This window comes from Crotalus tigris, unplaced genomic scaffold (genome assembly GCF_016545835.1).
Source record: "Crotalus tigris isolate CLP2741 ecotype Arizona unplaced genomic scaffold, ASM1654583v1 scf7180000024391.5723578, whole genome shotgun sequence".
Classification (NCBI taxonomy): Eukaryota; Metazoa; Chordata; class Lepidosauria; order Squamata; family Viperidae; genus Crotalus; species Crotalus tigris.
The window spans coordinates 4,540,250-4,564,651 of NW_024100561.1; the positions used below are offsets into that span (position 1 = coordinate 4,540,250).

Here is a 24,402-nt window from a genome sequence, read left to right on the forward strand (position 1 = left end):
AGGATTTCTGCTATTTTCCCTGCGCTGTGCCATGTTTTGCAATTTAATTTCAGCATCGCCCTATGGAACGTTTATGCAATCTTTTTTGCAATAAAACATGTCACTAACATAAATTGCTGAAGCCCTACAAAAAATATTAGAATGAGCTGATTATTAGTTGAGGGATTCAAAGATGCTTTTAATGAATTCTTCCTAACCCTTACTCATATTGTGCAGATTTATGTGGATTCTGGATGGCTAACAATGCATAAAACAGAAACATTTATAGCGAAAGTATAGGAATAGACTTCCTGGAATGTCACTTTTACATCTTTAACCTCATTCATATTCTCCAGTAAGCTTCTGAAGTTCAAGATTATGAATTTGCAGGTTCTGGACAATTGAGCAGTTGGGCAGTTTTCTTCGGTACATCCTATGATGGCGCACCAAAGCAAATATTTCTTGGTCTAAAGCCAAGAAATAGGGATTGTGGTTGCTGGAACTGGGGGTAAAATGAATAGATTCTTGCAGGACACCAGACCAGAACATTTTCCATGCATAGCCATTGATAGAGCATTAGAGAGAAAGTATGGCTGTAGTGACACTTTGCTTAACTACAAAGCCATAAAACATGTAGAATAAAATACAAGTTAGCCTCTTTTAAGCAGAAGCTGAATCTATCATAGCAGGATATATAAAATGTGTCATTGTGTTGGAGCACATGCATTCATAAGATTTGGTGGATTGGGTCCTGCAGACTCCCATTACAAGTCTCTCTAATCCTGTTACTTTTTTGACCTCTCTTCTTTATCAAGTACATTGTTTCTTCTATGTTCCTTTAGGAAAATTGCACCACGACTTTTAGTTGCCAAACAAGATCTAGGAATTATCTCCAATTTTTTAAGGATGTGCCAATGGATAGTATGTTTGATAATAGTTTTTAACTGACAGAAGATAAATTCAAATGTTTACATGAATATTAATCAACAACTCAGTTACATGAACATTGCTCAGATACATCATAGAGAATACATTTGAAGATATCCTTGTGATTACATAATTCACTGGTGGGCAAAAAGAAACAAGAATCCAAACCAGATCCCATTCAAATTCCTGTAGTGACCATTGCATGCTGTTGAAGTAAAAGAGATAAAGGAAACAAACATAAAAGTAAGCACATTCCTTGTGCATGCAGGTGAGCACGGCAACCACTGCACTGTCTTTCAATTTATTTCCTAAACCTTTTCACCTGCAGTGAAGTTGGGACACCATTCCTCAGCACAGAAAGCGAGCAAACAGAAACAGTTTCCTTATTAATTCTTCAAGCTAGATTCTCTCACCCATTTTTGGCCCTAATTTATCCAGAGGAGGCAGGATCGGATAAAAATATTGAAGAATTATGTTAGATATTCAGTAAGCATGGCTTGGCTTGCACTTCCCAATATCGCAGAGATGCCTGTGGCCAAAAAACACAATAAACCTCCCATGATAGGAAGGATGATCTATTGAGATGGTTTCTTCCCGTTTGGAAAAAACTTGCATAACATAACATTACATTGGAATATGGGTATTCCATTAATCACAGAAGGGCCACCATATCTGGACAATGAAAATCCCAATTACTGCTAGACGGCACGAAACAGAACCTTCGCTGGAGCCATCTTGTGAGGCCTAGATTTTTATATGCCTGATATTAGGATCATATTACATATTATTAAACATGGATATAATCCTGCCAAAAGACATTAATACAGTGTTTCTCAACCTTGACAATTTTAAGGCATGTGGACTTCAACTCCCAGAATTCCACAGCCAGCAATGCTGGCTGTGGAATTCTGGGAGTTGAAGTCCACATGCCTTAAAATTGTCAAGGTTGAGAAACACTGCATTAATAGAAGACATCTTTTGCATAAACAGCCACCAACTAAAATGTTTTATTTCTGCATTTTTGTCAGTTCTAGAATGAATTGTTTTTATGTATAACCAACTATCCAATAAAGCCAGGCTTTGCATCAGTATAGCATATGCTTCAAATGCAACAGTTCCCAGTTTAAGCCATCTCTGTATTTTCAGGTAAAAAAGAATCTTTCAGTCTTATCAGAAATTTGGAGAATCTCAGTGGATTCAATAGCTAGGTGTCATGTGGCTTTGCTCTAAAGTGAGGCTTTTCATTTTTATGCTCCCTCCTCCATCACACTTAGTTTACTAATCAACATCTTGTGTCATGGATTAATGATCTTAAGTTATAAGAAATCTCATTCTAGCTGAATGGCTCATTTGGTTAGTTTCTGGTTCATTTCCAAATAGTGTAATAACAATGTAGGAAGATGACTAGTTTCATGAAAAGATCAGAGTTTTGACACTCATTGTCATAGATACTTTCATGTGGATTTCAGTCCTGTATGAAGCAACAAGTGGACTTAGTACCTTACAAAATCCCCTCCAACTCTGTGATCCTACAAAGAACGCAATTCTCCAAACTGAATACCATTTTTCTCACCCAAAGAACCAAATATTTAATGGCAAGATCAAAACACATTAGGCAAACTGTATGTCCTTGTTGATTACAACTTTCGTTCCCAAAGTTGCCATTTGAGTGATTCTCAGTTCAGGGCAGCAGCTACCGTGCTTCCCCGAAAGTAAGGCCTACCGCCAAAATAAGCCCTACCTTGATTTTTGGGTGTGGGCCTAATGTAAGCCCTATTGCAAAAATAAGCCCTAGTTTTGGGGTGTAGCATACACTTAAAAATCAAGCTAGGGCAGGGGTGGGGGTGTGGAGTTGCCCTACACACCCCACACCCACTTACCTTGCACCCAGGCCTCTCCTCGCCAGCAGCGTCTTCTGCAGTCAGGCCTGAATTTTGCAGTCAGGCCTTTCCAGAAGGCCACTGTAACCAAGAACAGAGCTATGGATTGAATCCATGGCTCGGTTCTGCAAGACCTCTGTAGCCAAGAACCGAACTATGGATTCAATCCATAGATCGAGACTCAGCTGCAGAGGCCTGCTGGAATGCAGGCCGGAATGCAATTGCAGAATGAAGCTGCTCCTTTGGCCGCAGAAGTGGACCGGCTGGGCAGGGCAGTTGGTGCCGGAGGCGAGTATAAAAGACATACCCCCCCTCAAAAAAAATAAGACTTGGTGCTTCTTTTGGAGGCACAAAAAAAATGACCTGGTCTTATTTTCAGGGAAACATGGTATATACTTCAGTTTGTTTTTTAAATGACATTCTTGACTTGTGTTGTGCTGCCCTCTGCTGTTCTAATATATAATACTTGAAAACAAGAATGGTAAAAAATAAAAAATCTCCTCTAAAGTTATTTGTATAGATGAAACATCCTTCTGAAAAATCCCTGGATGTAGCCAACATTTTATTTCTGAGAGAGGCTAGCTAGAAATAGAATTTTTAATCATGCTAAGGTTTTCCAACTAATATTTCTTGGAGTAGTCCTAGATTACAAAAACTGTTTTAATTTGTAAGCTGTTATTTACAAGAATACTGGCTTGTCAGCATTCTTAATTCAAGGAAGCATTTTTACAACCACCACTGTTGCAATCTACACAAAGGTCCTAAATTACATCTAGATTTCTGATTCAGCTATACATTGTTGGGCAAATTAGTAATAGCAGATATAGATTACGTTTTTATTACGTTGACCATTACTTGAAGTTTGGGAATAGCCACAAAATCCTTGGGGAGTGTTACACACAGTAAAGAACCACACCCAAATCACTTTCAACCAAACACTGAGGCACAACGAGCTCTTTGGAATAGAAATTTAAATTTAACCAGCAAAGCTTTACTGGTTACAATGTACATTTGCTCTTTCGTTCACACACATATCTCATCATACACACAACACCCAGTCATCTACACTTAGTCATGTCCTTCTCACCTAGGCTGGGAGCCAGTGGAAATCAAGGGCATAAAATAAATCAAGGGCATAAAAAAACTCTTGTAAAATAATTGTTTACCACATTTTTCAACAACTGAAATAGCTTCTTTATTAAAATCATTTTAGATGCTTTGCAGTACATAATTATAAAAAAAATTCACATGAATAGTCAATGCAAATTGACTTTTTAGTCTTTTTTTCCCATAATGTCAACATTACTTTTGCTTTGCATATTTTTGGTATTTTCATCTTTGTCAGTGGAAGAAAGATTTTCTACTATGCTGGCTTCCGTTAACATTTTTTCATGCTGTCCATTCAATTCATCTTCTATTATTGTTGGTAACTGATTGATGTTTTTTGTTTTACATCCAAATTCCAATTCTTCTAGCACTTGTCCAGAAGTATCTGTAGATGCTGTTTCCAACTGACCTTCTAAATTTTCTTCTTTCCTTTTTGCTTTGAATACTTCAAGTCCCATCATTCTCAGGTAATGTAATCTCTCATTCTTGGGCACGAAAGCACGAAGAGATGTCTTGCCAAGCCAACCACACAGCAAAATAGAGCACTCATGGGTGTCTTGTTTGCTACAAATAGACAAATGCATACACTGTTGATGCTTCAATTTTACTTTCTTCAAAGGATTCATTAGTAATTTTAAACACTACTACTAGCTTGTTTGTTCTAGGATCCTAGAAATAGGGGTTCATTGAAACCATTAAATTAATCCTTTCATGATTTCTGTTCAATTTATATTCAAAAGGATCTGTACATCCACACACATTTGCATAAACTGAACACAGAGGTCACTTACCTTTGGTCTGGTTCATATTTCAAGACTATGCTACCCATAGCTGAAACAAAGAAAGTGTAATGTTTTAAAATAACAGATTATTATAATACAAATAACATTAATCTTTAGCCATTCAACCTATGAACCACAGTTATTCTCCATAGAATTTGCTGAACACTATCATCTTTTCTATCAAAGCAAATGTTAGGAAATTATTGATATTCTTGAGCTGCTATTAATAATGTTGGGATAATGATCTTCACCAGATAGAGGAATTTTTAAATTTCACTAGCCCTCATTCACACAGTGAACTTGATTACTGGGTTATCTTTAGTCCCAAAAATAGATCTGAGCCCAACATCAGCCTCTGAGACATTCTTAGAAAATAAAAATCATGGATGGCTACAGTCTACAGTCATTTAGGTCAAGTGAAAACATGAAAAGTAAAATTGAAAGAGCAGAAAGGATTCTGGAGAGTTACGTTCTGACAAATGGGCATTTATGAATAGTTGCCATCAATTTTCACCATTAATATATTCAAAGTAACCAGTTGGAAATCAACTACTCTAAATAAACAATGTAAATCAAATCTTAAACCCAAATAACTATTGTTAATTAGTTACCAAGTAACTATTACTTACCCATTCCATTCAGTTGACTGCGTGTTTCATTACTGAACCTGCTTAAGAATGGATTTTCTTCAGTTAACAAAATTTTAATATCTTCTATGCCAGCCGTAATAGATCTGGCACTGATGAAAGGATGCAATGTATATATGCCCTGGAATTGAAAGACATAATTTTTATAATATAGCCATTTCTTTCAAAATTCAAAACAGAAATCTATTTTTAAGGGAAGATTTTCAGTATCTAAGTGGAATATAATAATAAGAAACCGAAATCGCAGTGTTTTCTGGCTGTGCAATACCATAGTATGAAATAAAATATACAGTCAATTAATCAACTACATCAACGGTGCAGTCTTCTAACCATACAGAGTGAATTAAAACATCCTCAAACTTGTATTACTTTCATGTTAAACATATACATACAGTGGGGCAAAAAAGTATTTAGTCAGCCACCAATTGTGCAAGTTCTCCCACTTAGAAAGATGAGAGAGGCCTGTAATTGTCATCATAGGTAGACCTCAACTATGAGAGACAAAATGAGAAAACAAATCCAGACAATCACATTGTCTGATTTGGAAAGAATTTATTTGCAAATTATGGTGGAAAATAAGTATTTGGTCAATATCAAAAGTTCATCTCAATACTTTGTTATATATCCTTTGTTGGCAATGACAGAGGACAAACGTTTTCTGTAAGTCTTCACAAGGTTGGCACACACTGTTGCTGGTATGTTGGCCCATTCCTCCATGCAGATCTCCTCTAGAGCAGTGATGTTTTGGGGCTGTCGCTGGGCAACACGGACTTTCAACTCCCTCCAAAAGGTTTTCTATGGGGTTGACATCTGGAGACTGGCTAGGCCACTCCAGGACCTTGAAATGCTTCTTACGAAGCCATTCCTTTATTGCCCGGGTGGTGTGTTTGGGATCATTGTCATGCTGAAAGTCCCAGCCACGTTTCATCTTCAATGCCCTTGCTGATAGAAGGAGGTTTGCATTCAAAATCTCACGATACATGGCCCCATTCATTCTTTCCTGTACATGGATCAGTCGTCCTGGTCCCTTTGCAGAGAAACAGCCCCAAAGCATGATGTTGCCACCCCCGTGCTTCACAGTAGGTATGGTGTTCTTTGGATGGAACTCAGCATTCTTTCTCCTCCAAACACGACGAGTTGTGTTTCTACCAAACAGTTCTACTTTGGTTTCATCTGACCATAGGACATTCTCCCAATCCTCTTCTGGATCATCCAAATGCTCTCTAGCAAACTTCAGACGGGCCTGGACATGTACTGGCTTAAGCAGGGGGTCATGTCTGGCAGTGCCGGATCTGAGTCCCTGGTGGCATAGTGTGTTACTGATGATTGCCTTTGTTACGTTGGTCCCAGCTCTCTGCAGGTCATTCACTAAGTCCCCCCGTGTGGTTCTGGGATTTTTGCTCACCATTCTTGTGATCATGTTGACCCCACGGGGTGAGATCTTGCGTGGAGCCCCAGATCGAGGGAGATTATTACCTTCCAACTTTACTTGTATGTCTTGTATGTCTTCCATTTTCTAATTATTGCTCCCACAGTTGATTTCTTCACACCAAGCTGCTTGCCTATTTTCAGATTCAGTCTTCCCAGCCTGGTGCAGGTCTACAATTTTGTTTCTGGTGTCCTTCGACAGCTCTTTGGTCTTCACCATAGTGGAGTTTGGAGTGTGATTGTTTGAGATTATGGACAGGTGTCTTTTATACTGATAACAAGTTCAAACATGTGCCATTAATAAAGGTAATGAGTGGAGGACAGAGGAGCCTCTTAAAGAAGAAGTTACAGATCTATGAGAGCCAGAAATCTTGCTTGTTTGTAGGTGACCAAATACTTATTTTCCACCATAATTTGCAAATAAATTCTTTCCAAATCTGGATTTGTGATTGTCTGGATTTGTTTTCTCATTTTGTCTCTCATAGTTGAGGTCTGCCTATGATGACAATTACAGGCCTCTCTCATCTTTTTAAGTGGGAGAACTTGCACAATTGGTGGCTGACTAAATACTTTTTTGCCCCACTGTACATACAACCGGCATGCATCCATGCATAAATTTGCCTGGACAAGTCCTGGCAGTTTCCTGTTAATGTTTTTCTTCAGAAATGGTTTGGCACTGCTTTCTTTCTAGGGTTGAGAGAGAGTGATGGCCCAGCATCACCCAGTTAGCTTCAGGCCTAAGGTGGGACTACAACTTACACTCTCCTGGTTTCTAACCTAATATCATAAACATTGAAATGAAGATACTTTAAAAAATCTGACATAGAAACCTCAATAGATTGCCATCCTATTCCAACAATCCTACTAACTCCATAAAAATATACAGCAATTTAGGCGGACACGGCATTAGCATGTACAGGTAATCCTCGACTTACAACAGTTTGTTTGATGACTGTTCAAAGTTACAAAGGCACTGAAAAAAACGAATTACAACTTTTTTTCATACAAACATTGAAACAAGAAGCAACGGGTGGAAACTAACCAAGGAGAGAAGCAATCTAGAACTAAGGAGAAACTTCCTAACAGTGAGAACAATTAACCAGTGGAGCAACCTGCCTCCAGAAGCGGTAAATGCTCCAACACTGGAAGTTTTTAAGAAGAGACTGGACAGCCATTTGTCCGAAATGGGGTAGGGTTTCCTGCCTGAGCAGGGGGTTGGACTAGATGACCTCCAAGGTCCCTTCCAACTTTACTACTATTACTATTATCACATGAGCAAAATTAAACAGCTTAGCAACTGACTCATATTTATGACAGATGTAGTGTCCCGGGGGGTCATGTGATCCCCTTTTGCGACCTTCTGACAAGTAAAGTCAATAGGGAAGCCGTGCTACTAATTTAACAACTGCAGTGATTCACTTAACAACTATGGCAAGAAAGATCATAAAATGGGTCAAATTCACTTAACAGTCTCGCTTAGCGACAAAAATTTTGGGGTCAGTTGTGATTGTAAACAGAGGACTACCTTTATTTCTTTCTGATGGAAGAAGCAATATTCTCCAATGCCACTTACAATTTCAGTCCTAGTCTAACATCTTAAACAGGACACTTCTATATTTCCATATGCATGGATCAACCTAAGCATTGTTAACAGAGATCAATTCTACTACAAATCTATGTAAAATGTAATACCATTGTATAGCACAAAATTGTTAATGTTGAAATAAATTTTCTAAATAAAATAAAACTTCTCTTTAAAAGGAAATGTTATTATGAAGTTCTCTTGCTATTTATATGTTCCAGGAAACTGAAATATTCTTTTGATGGTTTCTAAGGTGATATGATGCAGTGGTTAAGGAGATGAACTAGCATTGTAGTGACTATATTTTAGGTCTATCTTAGGTATAATGAATGAATGAATGAATGAATGAACGAGCATTGCCATTTTTAAGTCTTAAGCCTATTTGTTTTTTGTTTACAGATAAGTGCTTTTGTCTCAGCCATTAATTTATTATAAGATAACCCCACCTGTTTGAAGCTGCTAAACAAAATGTTATCAGTAAATATGAGTATATGTCACTTAGGCCTAAAAATATTAAGATTATGTTACTTAATCGTGACACTGACTGATTACTATATTTATCTTGAATACTTTTAAGTTTTACTTTAAACTCTTGAGCTCCAAGGCTGTTTCATATGTGAGAAAAAGATATCTGCCAACTATCATGTGTTTATACTGCCGTTGGTTTTTTCAAAAGGGTGAAGTACAAATAAAATAAGTAATAGTAAAAACAAACATAATGTAATGAAGTGAACATAAAAGCACACACAGCAATAACACAGGACAAATCTAAATATTGCAAGTTGTTGTTGTTTCCAGGAGGATTATGGAAAAATATAATGTAATAATAATGCATTCATTCTTACCTCTTGTGCTAATCTGAAGGCACAACCATCCCCATCATTATTGCGGCACCACACTTTAATTCCTGTATTAATAACCTATATGGGGTTTAAAAAGTAGAATATTTCAGCATATTTAAGCATTACAATACCCAATTAGTAATTTGAAGCAGTTTGGCAGGAGTCAGCACCGACAAAACACCAATATATACTGATAAAGTGAGACATGAGATAGAATAGGCATTTAATAGAGTTCTATTAATCACATCAAGATTATATTCAATATGTATTCAATATTATATTGAATATAATAAATATTCACCAAAGTGGTACCTATTTCACTACTTGCATTTCCATGATTTTGGACTGCTAGGTTGGCAGGAGCAAGGGGCAAGTAATGGAAGCTCACCCCGTTATGTGGCATTCAGGTCTCCTACCCGGGCTGTCAGCTTTCCAACTGACGAGCTCAGAATCTTTAACCACTAAGCTATTGTATCCAAAGGCATGCCAAATCTATACCACCAAGATAACAGTTAAAATAGTTTTTAATGTAAACTCTAGCACAAAACAAAATAATGCAATAAACATTCAAATATAGACTGTATCTCAACAGAGAAGATTGAGATTCTATGCCTTTTCATTGATAAAATAATATTTGACATAAACGGCATTAAGTCCCATTTATTTCCAGTATTTATAAACTACTCCAATCCCAAAGAACTGGGCATACAAGAGCAAACAAAAAGAAAAATGCAACAATAAATAACTAAATACAAATCAATATCAAAATAAAAAAGTAACATAAAAGAAAGGCAAGAGTAAGTGCCCACATTCAGTCAGCTGGGACTAACCAGCTAGAATAAAGTAGCTTTAACCTGATTATGGAATTCCAGCCAGATGGGGTTATACACAGTTCTTGAAAAGAGTTTATATTATATTATATGTTGAGCATGCAGAGCAGAGAAGGCATTCTCTGTACTCATTAGTAAGCAACTCAACCCTTAAAAATGTAGAGATACCTGCAGACACACATACAAAAACTGTATAAGTAGTGTACAGAGAAGACATGCCTAGTTTTGAAACAATTTTTTCTGCACAACTGCATTAAAATTGATAGGGAAAATGCACCTCTTTAATCAAATGAAAAGTCGTTACAAAAGACAGTTATTTTCAAGAGCAGATTCTCAACTCCTCTTAAGAGCATTTTGAATGAGGATTTTTACTGAAAACATAAATACAAATCAAACCTTTAGCTTTTCACTGTTGTTTAACAGTACATCCCGTATCTCCTTGGAAACCATATACACCTGTCTTTTCTTTCCTTCCTGAGTACGAGTTAACAAATTCATCTTAGGGAATGAAGGATCCAGTGCATAAAAGCTCCTGAAAATAATTACAAGTATTAAGTGTAATCATCCTATTGCAATTTTATATAACATGGACAATTCTGGGGTTTTTTAAGCTGTAAAAATATTGATTTTAATGGAACTTACTCAACTGTAATTGAATGAGTAAATGTAGTAAAGATAAGCTCTAAAACACATTCTACTTTACTGGGACTCATTTTCTTTCTTCTCAAAAATCACATGATTTGGATTCAGTGAACATGAAGTACAGCATTCTCTTACATGAAAGTAACTGTGCAGTACCACAAAAACTGGAGGTGAGATGACGTACACTACAGTGTAAAAATATGACGACCAAATCATCATGAAAGCTGCATAACAGAAGTGGAATGCACTAGGTTGAGAAAGGATATTTGCTAGCTAGAGAAATCTAACAATAGGTTTTTCCAAATAGAAGGTCTTATCTGATACATATTCTCCCGTATCATAAATGCTTTTTCTCAGAACAAATGATGCTTTTTTATTAACAGAAAGGCATCTCTGGATACAGAGCTATGATCCAAAAAAATATATTCTTTCAGAAATAGTAACTTAGATGTTTAAAATTTCATATCACATCTTAGGATTTCAAAAGCACAAATTATGCATTTTAAAAATATTGGCTTATGGCATTTCATTTGTATATTTGTCCTTTATTATGTTGTTTACTTTCAATATTTTATTTATGCTCTGTTTATTTAAAAAATCATTGGAATCACCCAGTCAACAGGCTGCATCTCATATGAAATAATTAAAAACAGTAGGACTATGGTGAGATTTTGATTTAATATATATTAAAAGACAATCAAGCCATCTTTAGATGTCAACTATATTCACACAGCATATATGTTTAGAATTTATTTTCAGTTTCCAACAGACTATCCATCTACTTATTTCTTAGATTTATATCCTGCCTTTCATTCAAGGAGCTCAAAGAGGCATATAGAGTACTCCTTCCTAGTTTTTCCAACAACTATCATGTGAGATAGGTTTGACTGGCCCAACATCCTGCAATTAACATACTTCATATAGAAATACTTTATGTTCTATTCCACTTTATTTTCTTTAATATGTTAAGTGACATTCATAAGCTCTAGAATTTATTAAGTAAACTATTATAGGGAAAATAAAAAATACATCTTACTGAATAGGAGGAAACAAAGGATCTTCTACAGGAAGAAAAACAAATGGATCTTCTTTGTATCCAAAAAGCTTCATTTTTTTAGATGGTGGAGGTCTGCAAGAAAAAACAGAAATGTCCATAGCTTACCATTGTTCTGGTATAGTTAAATATCTTCCTTTCCCCACCTTTACAATTTCCAAACATTATCACTTATTTCAATCAATAGAGGATGGCCTATATACTCCATAGTAAACATACATAGAAAAGCCTTAGTATATTGAACTTGCTTGATTCAGCAGGTTTAATTGTAACATTGTTGTTGTTGTTGTTCAAAGTGGTAATTGCCAATAATATATAATTTCAACAAGGGGACTAAATCTTTTTTCAAGGTCAGCAGCCTATTACCATGGAATTTCCTAGGAATTTCTAGGAAATGCAGAACAGCCTTTTAACATTGAGATTAGTTAAATCTTGCTACTGATTTTTCTATTATAACATGGCTTTCACATAACACCAAGTATTTAAGTACATTACAGAAAGTCTGTTTATTCAATTTTTTGTGAGTCACTTCATTCAAAGTTCTTTGAACTATATGTCAACTATGTTTTTTCCAAGCGTACAATAAAACAGATTACTTGCAGAAAATAGACAATACATATTTTAGTCTCATAAACATCTTTTTAGTAGAATGTTTTAGTAGATAATATCGGTAGTCTTTGCTTAATCCCTCAAAGTTACAATGGGCCAAGCAAGGAGATTTATAGCAGCATTGCAGCATTCCTACAGTTGCATGATCACAATTTGGAGGCCTGACAACTTAGTTGCAATTACAACAGATGCATCCCTGCAGTCATGTGATGGCCATTTGCTGGCTTTTGACATGCAAAATCAATGGGAAAGCGAGCAGGTTGACGAGAATGGTGATCACGTAACATCATACCCACCAACTGGGTATGGGATTTGCTTAATAGTAACCAGAACTGCTATAGTCACTGCAGTCACATGACATCACACTTTATAATTGTATCTACTAGCAATGGAGTTGCCATTACCACTGTTGCCCTAGTTACCATTGTTAAACATAGAATATCAGTACTGTTCCATTTTAGATAATAGCTACGTTTATATCTAACTAGCCGAGGTGGCGCAGCAGTTAGAGTGCAGTACTGCAGGCCACTTTAGCTGACTGTGTTCAGCAGGTCAGCGGTTCAAATCTCACCGGCTCAAGGTTGACTCAGCCTTCCATCCTTCCGGGGTAGGTAAAATGAGGACCCAGATTGTTGGGGGCAATGTAAATATATATATACATTGCTTACTGGTGTACACCGCTTAGAGAGTGCTTGCACTTAAAGCGGTATATAAGTCTCATAAATAAATAAATAAATAAATAAACAAACTCAGGGGTCTTCAAACTTGGCCCTTTTATGACTTGAAACTCCAGAAACTTTTAATCACATGTTCCCTATTACAATTAGTTGAATATATTCTCCTGTGCCTGACCCATTTCTCCGCGCTCCCCCCCCATCCCTGAGCAATTGCTTAAGATTGCTGGATCTCTTCCTGAGCTTTTCAGTGCCCCCTAAAAAGTGCTAATTGCAAATTAAGAAGCTCTGCTCTTTGATCTTAATTAGCTGGCCAGAGCCATTGCTTGAAATTGATAAGCCCCCAATCAATTTCATACTAAAGGTTTTTGTTTGTCTCCCTTTGAGCTCACAGAAAACAGCTGGAACTACTGCATTCCTTTCGATGTGTAGTCCCCATTGTGTGCCTGTTTATACTCTTGTAATTCCTTTGTCTCCAAAGAATGTAAATACAAACATTAATTCTCTTCTTACTAATTATTCCAGACTGAGGTAAACATTCTAAAGGGTAGGAAAATGTGGGAAAAGGACTACAATATAAGATTTGCTCTTTTACTTGACTTCCTCATGAGGAAGTTCCAGAAACCTTCCCCGCTATTTGGGCTCATATTTGGGGTTATATCTTTCCAATGAAGGAAAGGAAAGCTGATGTAAAATGATTAAGCATAATCACAGTCACATGATTTTTCATTTGGTGACCACTTCACTAGACTGAGTTGTTCACCTAAAGGCATTCACTAAACAAAGATGTTATGTATAACACTAAGCCAAAATTTTTAGTTTTGTTTTTGAACAATCTAGAATCATAATTTGATTGACCAATTCTTGGTTGGTTCTCACAATTTCTTCTCCAGTACCTAGTACCTATCCAAAGCAGATAACTCTAGCATGTTTGTGGGATCATTTCCTTTTATCATATAACATGATTTTTGTCTGTGTATTAAGACAGATTTTGAAAAGTGGAGCTCCTGCGATTTATGGCAGCTTTGAGCAGCCTGTATTTGTGGTCTCTCTCTTTTTTCTTGGTGACAATGAATGTCAGAGTATGTTTCATGGTGAGAGTTAAGTCTGTTTGGAAGAGATCTCTTTATGCTTATAGGATGTGAGTTTTGTCTGTGTGTCTTCCAAAATTTTTGCCTGCTTTCATTATAGATTTGTGTTTCTTGGGACCAGGTTTATGTGTATGTTGTATGTGGTTTCTACATAGGTTATATGTTTACTAGCATTGTATATTACTGATACTATAAATTTATATAATAATATAATTATGTATTATTATAAATATAGGCAAACTGTTGACTTGTTTGGTATGTGGTTTAATATTTGATATTTGGAGATTAAGAGAGCTTCATCTTTACTTATGCTATGGAGTAGTTGGTGGTAGAAAGATGATGGTTGCCAGGGCAACTGAAGAGAAAGGTTTTAGACTGAAGAACAGTGACTTTCTTAATTTCTCTTGTTCTGCATTATTTTGGAATGGGATAAGACTAACAAATAAGGAATCAGCCAGAATATGGTTCAGATACCTAGGTAAAACAAATTGTGGTTCAATGTGGTAAGTAAAGTGTATTCATTCCAATTATTATGTGTTTGCTATTTTAATGCTATTATTCTCAGGGCTTTGGCATGTATTACACCATCAAGGGAATTTAAAATATGCTTCATCTTTATAGCAGAAAACCACATTCTTTTCAAAAGGCTAGACATTAAGAACTTATCAATAATTCTATGCAATTTATTGTGATCTCGGAGTTTTCCTTAGACCTCTCAGGTGTCCAACAATTTTCCTACCCTGAAGGGTTAGAGCAGGGGTCCCCAACCTATGGGCTGTGGCCTCTTGACCAGCGGGCCATGGAAATAGCTGGCCACTCGCGCCTCCATTTGCGAGTGTGTGCAGCCCGTCTGCGCATGTGCGAATGGGGCCACTAGTGCCACGCTGGAGCAAGCCATGGCGTTTGCGGGCGCATCAATTTGCAAACTGCTCTCCTTCCCGCCAAGCTGCAAGCCCGGAAAGGTTGGAGACCTCTGGATTAGAGTACCAATATAGATCAGCACACTTCTGTTAATAAAAACAGCTTTAGTTCCCAATTTCTTACCCACAAACACCATCCTTCTTGTTCTCCACACTCTCAGTTACTGAGGTCTCTCCATCTTTTGCATCTTGCATTATAGGATCTTTACTTTCTAAAGGATCCTGTTCTGCATCTACAGGTATTAAATCTCCAGTCTTTTGAGGCAGCTTATTCTGAACCTGTTTCAAAACAGAATAATGTTTCAATTCTAGAAAAACCATTTATATTTGCTATCTCCAAAATACATTTGAAAATTGATGCTTAAAGAGGATAAAAACAAATGGACTTATAACTGCTGTTAAAAAGATCAGAACCTACTTCCTTATTTTTATTGTTTATTTTTTGCTTTATATCTTTTTCACTTTATTACTTTTCCCTATCCTTATTTTCAGTCCAAAATTTGTATTGTTTTTATTCAGTTGCAAACTTTTTTTAATAAAAATGTGAACAAGATAAAAGGCATTTGAAAATTGATAGCAACTTTGGTTTAAATATTGGTAAATGTTTATCTGCCCATTTAAGCATGAAATAATTTTCATAAAATGCTAAGAACATTACTCAGGAATAATAATAATAACTTGAAAATGATCATATTGATGCTATATTCTAGGGCTTTGTTTGCTAGCTCAGAGCTTTTCAACCTTTTCACCCATTGTACCACTTTTAGGATATGGCAATATCCGAGTACTATCAGTCGCCTAGCAAAAAAACTTGATGACAAAAAAAAAATGGCACTGAAAAAAGTGCCCTCCCAGCCAATCAAGCAAGACACCTGCCTGCCCACCCAGCAGCGCTCTTCCTCCTGTCTGAGGTTTTCATTGTTGTGAGCATTTCTGTTGAGGATTGGCAGGGGGTGGGGTGGGGTTTGGATTTTATTCCCCCGGTCTGCTGGGTGGTTGCAGCAAGTTCACCTCACATGACCCTGGGACACTGTGACTGTCATAAATATGAATTGGTTGCCAAACATCTGAATGTAATCACAAGATCCTGGGGATGCTGCAACATTCCAGCTGATCGGCGTTTCTTCTGGGCTCAGCAAAAGCACCAGGATCAATGTTGCTTTCCAGCTGATTGGTGCTTCTTCAGGGCTCAGCAGAAGCACCAGGATCAGCACCGAGCTCCAGCTAGAGCCTGGCATTGATCCTGGCACTTCCACTGAGCCCTGGCAGTCCCAAAGAAGCACCAATCAGCTGGAAAGTGGCATTGATCCTGGCGCTTCCGCTGAGCCCTGACAGCCCTGCAGTTCCAGCCATCTCTCACTCAGGCTTGTGCGGTGCTGCCAACGGTTCAGTTCATTCCCCTCCCCCGCTACCACTTTTCTAGGATGGTCGCATACCACCTGCAAGGTGCCAATGTACCACAGGTGGTACCCGTACCACTGATTGAAAAGCCCTGTGGTAGCTTATTTAATCATTTATTCTTAGTGAAAGCAGTCTATTCTCCAATGTAAATATAGAATAGTTTGTTAAAAATCTCAAATGACTTAAAAAATTACTATTGCAATAGCTTTCACAGATTACATTCCACTTCACTCAATGCAGGGCTTTTTATTTGCAACATAGCATAAAAGGTGTACTGAAAATACTGTTAAGTTTCTTGTAGTTGCCTGTTGCCACCCCCTTTATTGGATCTTTCATTATCATGCAACTTTTGCCAGATCTCCATTTTCATTTCCTTGAAGTATGTTTTGTTAAAGTGCTTGGCAATGATTGGGTATACACCAATCGGATGTTTCAATCAAAAACCATGCAGTTCCTTTTCATCTGATGCTGACTAGTTCTTGATCTCCCTTGCCTTTTTTAGCCAAGTTGAATCCTAGTTGTATTTCTTTACATTGTCCCATTACTGTGCCCAGAGCTTCACTGCTTCTTCTTTGTCAGGTTGTTGATTGGTTCACAGCAATATCTCCATTGATGGATTGGTAGAAACAGTTCTGATTTCACTGAAATTGGAGATTCTGCCTTGATAGTATGCAAATTGACCTTTTTAATCTGCTGATCTTTTTGGATATAGCTGTTATTTGCCAATCTATTATTTACAGTATAATAATGTAAAATATTATAGCTACTTATTCCCATTGATTCTGACATGATCTCTGCTGCCTGATTTGGTTTATTTTCTATCTATTTGTCAAATTTAGAAACTGCCCATCTCATTATTCTAAGGAAGGATTCAATTCTCTGAATACATTCTTATTTATTAATTAATCCATCATATACAATATATAATATAATTAATATAATATAATATATATAATATAATATAATATAATATAATATAATATAATATAATATAATATAATATAAATATATATATATATATATATATATATATATATATATATATATATATATATATTAATAAGAATAGTGAAAATAAAAATATGATTCCTGGGTGAATCCATAGTCAATTACCAATAAAACGTGAACTCCAGGAATATAATAAACTATAAAAGTTTAATACCATCACCGATCACCAAGCTTTCGTCAGATACTTCTGACATCGTCAGGGTTAATGCTGGTCTGTGGGAGAGTGCCTTTATAGGTGAGCCGTCATTTGCACACGGCTCCTAGATCTTGTCGTAGGTCCTAATTGATTTAACTGCTTTTTAATTACGGCTTCCATACTGATGACTCCTCTTTTCTTGCTTTTACTGCTTGTGGGTGTGTCATTATTCCCCTCTACCTCCCACTGTCTTGAATTAGGGAGGTTCTTTCCACCCCTTTTTTGGTCATTCGTATCTCTAAGTTGTTCCCTCTTCACACCTCCGTGTCTCCTACCTTCCTCCTTCTTCTGATCTTTACTTGCTTCCCAATTGTCATCCCTCATTCTATGAGTATGCAACAACTAGAGCACGAAGCGATGGCCCAATACCAACCTAAATTCTGGGCCCGCTACGTTGACGACACATTCGTGGTCATCAAAAGGGAGCATAAAGCTAACTTTGTGGGCATACTCAACTCGGTATACCCTGACATTCAGTTCACGGAGGAGGAGGAGAACCAGGGGAGACTGGCGTTCTTGGACGTAATGGTCCACCGCCAGCCAGATGGGACCCTGGGCATGAGGGTATACCGAAAACCTACGCATACAGATAGAATTCTGCATTATGCTAGTAACCATCCTATGACCCACAAAGTTAGCTGCATAAGAACGCTATTTAGACGAATAGACTCCCATTGCAGCACAGCCAAAGCTAAAAGGGAAGAAAGAAACCATCTCTTCCAAATATGCAGACGCAATGGTTACCCTACCAGGTTCATCAGACACTGTAGTATACCACCCAAACCCCGGATGAGCTCGGATATGAAGGAACTCCCGTCACAGATAACCCGTGTCACCCTTCCGTACATCAGCAATGTTTCAGAAACAAAAGCCAGGTTGTTAGCCCCCCATAAAGTGAGGGTGGCTCACAGACCTGTTCAAACTTTAAGATCCAAAGTGATGCGCCCAAAAGACCCACTCCCCAACAGTGAAAAATCGGCAATCATATATAAAATCAACTGCAAAGATTGCCCCGTTAATTATGTTGGAGAGACTTCAAAAAGAATGAAGACTAGGGTCCATGAGCATAAATTAGCGGTAAAAAGGGGGGAACAGCACTCCCAAGTATGGGCGCACATGGCGGATTCTGGACATTGCTTTGACTTTGATAATGTTTGCATCCTGTCCGGTGACAACACGAAAGAGGGCCGGTTACTAACAGAGGCATGGCTCTCTGACGGGGACTCTGTCAACCGGCACATCGATTTGTGCCCGGCACATCTAACTTTAAGAGCATGGAGCAGGCGAGACCACCCACCCTTAAGGAGATACCCTGCGACAGTATCATGTAACCCTAGGGAAGAAGTTATGGAGGGGATGAATTTTCACCCCCCACAACAACAGCAACGGCCCATGGACATTCAGGAGAGTAATCAACGATTGAGGGACTCCTCCCCCCCTGCTCCAGGACCATGCACACGCTCCCGGACAGTGAGAGAACGGTTGCATGATGAGAAAGAGGCAATTAGCCAACAAACAATCATTCCCGACCCCCTGAAACCCAAAACAGCGATGATCCAGCAGCATCAGGAAAGAAGGAGGATGGGACCGGCTTGCCCTGTGATGACAGTCCATCAGCGGAAACAACAGAGCGCCAATCGGAACGCCCGAGAGGATATAGAGATCGAGAGCTGTGTGAATGGGGGGGAAATGCAAATAAGGGTAGAATGTGATAGAAACTGTAAAATAGATCACTGTGTTGATGGAGGGAGGGATATAAAGGAACCAGGCATAAATACTCAAAAAAGGAGGGCACACGAGGGCTTGTGTGAGGAGGAAGGAGATATTCAAGGGATTCAGTCTGACGTGGAGTCCGAGAACATTGACAATGGGGTGAAAGAGCAAGTAGATGTCAGACAGAATGGCAACGACAGAAACGGAGTTTATGCAGCCAAAGAGAGGGAAATGGAAAGCAAGGGATGGGGAGAAAGGCTGAGAGTGCTCCCCCATAGAATGAGGGATGACAATTGGGGAGCAAGTAAAGATCAGAAGAAGGAGGAAGGTAGGAGACATGGAAGTGTAAAGAGGCAACAACTTAGAGATGTGAATGACCAAAAAAGGGGAGGAAAGAACCTCCCTAATTCAAGGCAGTGGGAGGTAGAGGGGAATAATGACACACCCACAAGCAGTAAAAGCAAGAAAAGAGGAGTCATCAGTATGGAAGCCGTAATTAAAAAGCAGTTAAATCAATTAGGACCTACGACAAGATCTAGGAGCCGTGTGCAAATGACGGCTCACCTATAAAGGCACTCTCCCACAGACCAGCATTAACCCTGACGATGTCAGAAGTATCTGACGAAAGCTTGGTGATCGGTGATGGTATTAAACTTTTATAGTTTATTATATTCCTGGTGTTCACGCTTTATTGGTAATTGACTATATATATATATATATATATATATATATATATATATATATATGTTTTCTGAGGTTTTCGCGGGTATTTGTATGTAGGTCTTTGGTTGTTCGGGTTTTCTCCCACGTAAAATTGGAAGTGTCTTGGCGACGTTTCGACGAAGTCCCATTCGTCATCTTCAGGCTGGTGCTTTCAGCTTCGTGCCTCGAGCAGCAGTGCTGCTCGAGGCACGAAGCTGAAAGCACCAGCCTGAAGATGACGAATGGGACTTCGTCGAAACGTCGCCAAGACACTTCCAATTTTACGTGAGAGAAAACCCGAACAACCAAAGACCTATATATATATATATATATATATATAATGCTGTATGTTACACCCTGTTGACCCAAATATGGGAGAGAAATCTTTTGCCTCGTATCAGCTCAAACTAGAGCCATCCACAGGCAGCAGTCACAACTGTGACATCATATACATTTCTAAAATTTGGATTGCTAGCAAAGAATTAAGGGAGAACTGGAATAGCTATTTCGAACTCTTTAGCTCTTTTCAACCAGACATACCCTTCTGAGATTCGAACCTGGGCTGTCTGCATGTTAGGCAGCTGTATTAAACCTCTAGGCCACAGGCTCTGTCTCACTTTTGCCAGCTGTGTTAGGGAGGGAAGAAACAGGGGAGGAGTTATCTAGAATGCTGTATGTTACACCCTGTTGACCCAAATATGGGAGAGAGAAATCTTTTGCCTTGTATCAGCTCAAACTAGAGCCATCCACAGGCAGCAGTCACAACTGTGACATCATATACATTTCTAAAATTTGGATTGCTAGCAAAGAATTAAGGGAGAACTGGAATAGCTATTTCGAACTCTTTAGCTCTTTTCAACCAGACATACCTTTCTGAGATTCGAACCTGGGCTGTCTGCATGTTAGGCAACTGTATTAAACCTCTAGGCCAGTGGTTCTCAACCTTTCTAATGCCGTGACCCCATAATACAGCTCCCCATGTTGTGGTGACCCCAGGGGCGTGGCCACCGAGTGGGTGTGGCCGCCAAGTGGGTGTGGCCACCAAGTGGGCATGTCTACCGAGTGGGTGTGGCCGCCAAGTGGCCGCCGCGGGTCCCATCGCCACAGCAGATGCACAGCCGCCCTTCCTCTTCCTTGACGCAATCTTTCGCCCGCCCCAGTGACTCCCTCCCCTTTCTGGGGTCCAGGCATACCCTCCGGAGCCCCGGTGTTTACCGACTGCAGGAAACGCAGGGTGCCCACGTAATCCTGCTCGGTTGAGGACACAGAGGCGAAGACGCAGCTGGCGGTCCGTATCCTTTGCCGGTTCCAAAGGGAGAGCACTGGTGCCGGGGGCCACTGCCCCCGCCACCGCTGCCACTGACGGCTCAGATACCGACTGCACTTCCATGGCTCCTGCCTGCCTCAGCTTCCAGATCATCCTGACCCCACTTTCCTCACTCCGTGTCTGGCTTTAGGCGTCCTCCATCCCCGAGGCGCATGCCAAACGCACCACAAGGATCGAGTCTCTCGAGCTCGACCTACCAGCAGGAGCGCCACGCTGGGACATGCCGAGGAGGCGTCGGCGGCGGCTAGGAGCAGAGCACAAACAGCGCTGAATTGAGAGAAGTGTTTCTCTCCATTCAGCACTGTTTGCGCTCTGCTCCTCATAGCCGCCGCCGCTTCACCATGTCCCAGCGCAGCGCTCCTGCTGGTAGGTCGAGGTCGAGAGACTCGATCCTTGTGGTGCGTTTGGCGTGCGCCTCGGGGATGAAGGACGCCTAAAGCCGAGTGGGGAGTGGAGCGTGCGCCAGCAGGAGCGCCGCGCTGGGGCATGGCGAGGAGGCGGCATCGGTGGCTACGAGGAGCAGAGTGCCAACAGCTCTGAATGGACAGAAGCGAGTGGTGAGTGGAGCGCGCGAAGGGACTTGACCAGGGCAGCGGGCAGAGGGGAGGGTCGGCTCCGGAGGCACTCAGAAGTGAGGGAGGGGGTGGTAGCGAGACGAGCCCAAAACAGTAGTCTGGAGAGCGCAGCAGGCGATGAGGGGAGAGGCCGGAACAAAGAGAGAAGCGGCTGGGCAGCAGGGAAAATGAGGGGATTTCTACGATACGATGCAAAAAAAAACCCCTTGCCTTGGCACAATGGGAAATAATGAGAAATTGATGCACAAAAGTAATTTGGGGCTCATGTTGCTTTGCGATCCTTGACGCTTAGAGAGATAAGTATGCAAGAATTTTTGATTCATTTATTTAACTTTGACAAAACGAACTACAAACTTAAACTCCACTGAAATAATTAGAGAGTACCCGTATACGCCGGAAAATACAGTACATATATTCCTCTGCCAAGCAGAGGAAGCTCAGCAGCAGGCCAGAGAGGAAACTTACTGTTTTGAGTTGTTTTCTCTCTTGCTTTCCGCTGCTTGCTCTCTCTTGCTTGTCCTCTGTATTGCTTTCCTCCACGTGCTCCGAAACCAAAACTTCCTAACTTTAAATAGAAAAAAGCTGCGCATGCGCAAGGAGGAGGGAGGCAGGAACGGCACTTTCTATATAGCCAAATAAGGAAGTAGAACAGTTAGAAAAGGGAAAAAAAATGGCGGACAGCAGGGTTTGGCGACCCCCGTGAAATGGTCGATCGACCCCAAATGGGGTCGCGACCCATAGGTTGAGAACCGCTGTCTAGGCCATAGACTGTCTCACTTTTGCCAGCTGTGTTAGGGAGGGAAGAAACAGGGGAGGAGTTATCTAGAATGCTGTACGTTACACCCTGTTGACCCAAATATGGGAGAGAGAAATCTTTTGCCTCGTATCAGCTCAAACTAGAGCCATCCACAGGCAGCAGTCACAACTGTGACATCATATACATTTCTAAAATTTGGATTGCTAGCAAAGAATTAAGGGAGAACTGGAATAGCTATTTCGAACTCTTTAGCTCTTTTCAACCAGACATACCCTTCTGAGATTCGAACCTGGGCTGTCTGCATGTTAGGCAGCTGTATTAACCTCTAGGCCACAGGCTCTGTCTCACTTTTGCCAGCTGTGTTAGGGAGGGAAGAAACAGGGGAGGAGTTATCTAGAATGCTGTATGTTATACCCTGTTTATTTATTTATTTATTTATGAGACTTATATACCGCTTTAAGTGCAAGCACTCTCTAAGCGGTGTACACCAGTAAGCAATGTATATATATATTTACATTGCCCCCAACAATCTGGGTCCTCATTTTACCTACCCCGGAAGGATGGAAGGCTGAGTCAACCTTGAGCCGGTGAGATTTGAACCGCTGACCTGCTGAACACAGTCAGCTAAAGTGGCCTGCAGTACTGCACTCTAACTGCTGCGCCACCTCGGCTCCTCCACAGGCAGCAGTCACAACTGTGACATCATGTACATTTCTAAAATTTGGATTGCTAGCAAAGAATTAAGGGAGAACTGGAATAGCTATTTCGAACTCTTTAGCTCTTTTCAACCAGACATACCCTTCTGAGATTCGAACCTGGGCTGCCTGCATGTTAGACAGCTGTATTAAACCTCTAGGCCACAGGCTCTGTCTCACTTTTGCCAGCTGTGTTAGGGAGGGAAGAAACAGGGGAGGAGTTATCTAGAATGCTGTATGTTACACCCTGTTGACCCAAATATGGGAGAGAGAAATCTTTTGCCTCGTATCAGCTCAAACTAGAGCCATCCACAGGCAGCAGTCACAACTGTGACATCATATACATTTCTAAAATTTGGATTGCTAGCAAAGAATTAAGGGAGAACTGGAATAGCTATTTCGAACTCTTTAGCTCTTTTCAACCAGACATACCCTTCTGAGATTCGAACCTGGGCTGTCTGCATGTTAGGCAGCTGTATTAAACCTCTAGGCCACAGGCTCTGTCTCACTTTTGCCAGCTGTGTTAGGGAGGGAAGAAACAGGGGAGGAGTTATCTAGAATGCGTATGTTACACCCTGTTGACCCAAATATGGGAGAGAGAAATCTTTTGCCTCGTATCAGCTCAAACTAGAGCCATCCACAGGCAGCAGTCACAACTGTGACATCATATACATTTCTAAAATTTGGATTGCTAGCAAAGAATTAAGGGAGAACTGGAATAGCTATTTCGAACTCTTTAGCTCTTTTCAACCAGACATACCTTTCTGAGATTCGAACCTGGGCTGTCTGCATGTTAGGCAACTGTATTAAACCTCTAGGCCAGTGGTTCTCAACCTTTCTAATGCCGTGACCCCATAATACAGCTCCCCATGTTGTGGTGACCCCAGGGGCGTGGCCACCGAGTGGGTGTGGCCGCCAAGTGGGTGTGGCCACCAAGTGGGCATGTCTACCGAGTGGGTGTGGCCGCCAAGTGGCCGCCGCGGGTCCCATCGCCACAGCAGATGCACAGCCGCCCTTCCTCTTCCTTGACGCAA

General features: G+C 40.0%; 1 protein-coding gene across 1 annotated transcript in view; it reads right to left on the reverse strand.

Annotated features, from left to right (window-relative positions):
• Positions 1–3,956: 3,956 nt before the first annotated feature.
• Positions 3,957–24,402, reverse strand: part of NSUN2 (NOP2/Sun RNA methyltransferase 2) — a 41,857-nt gene continuing 21,411 nt past the window's right edge. Inside the window, exons 13-19 of the mRNA XM_039329280.1 lie at positions 15,119–15,273; positions 11,683–11,775; positions 10,401–10,536; positions 9,178–9,252; positions 5,305–5,443; positions 4,685–4,724; positions 3,957–4,457 (exon numbers count right to left, since the gene is read on the reverse strand). Coding sequence (XP_039185214.1) covers positions 4,061–4,457; positions 4,685–4,724; positions 5,305–5,443; positions 9,178–9,252; positions 10,401–10,536; positions 11,683–11,775; positions 15,119–15,273 — 1,035 coding nt within the window. The 3' untranslated portion in view covers positions 3,957–4,060. The remainder of the gene's footprint in view (positions 4,458–4,684; positions 4,725–5,304; positions 5,444–9,177; positions 9,253–10,400; positions 10,537–11,682; positions 11,776–15,118; positions 15,274–24,402) is intronic.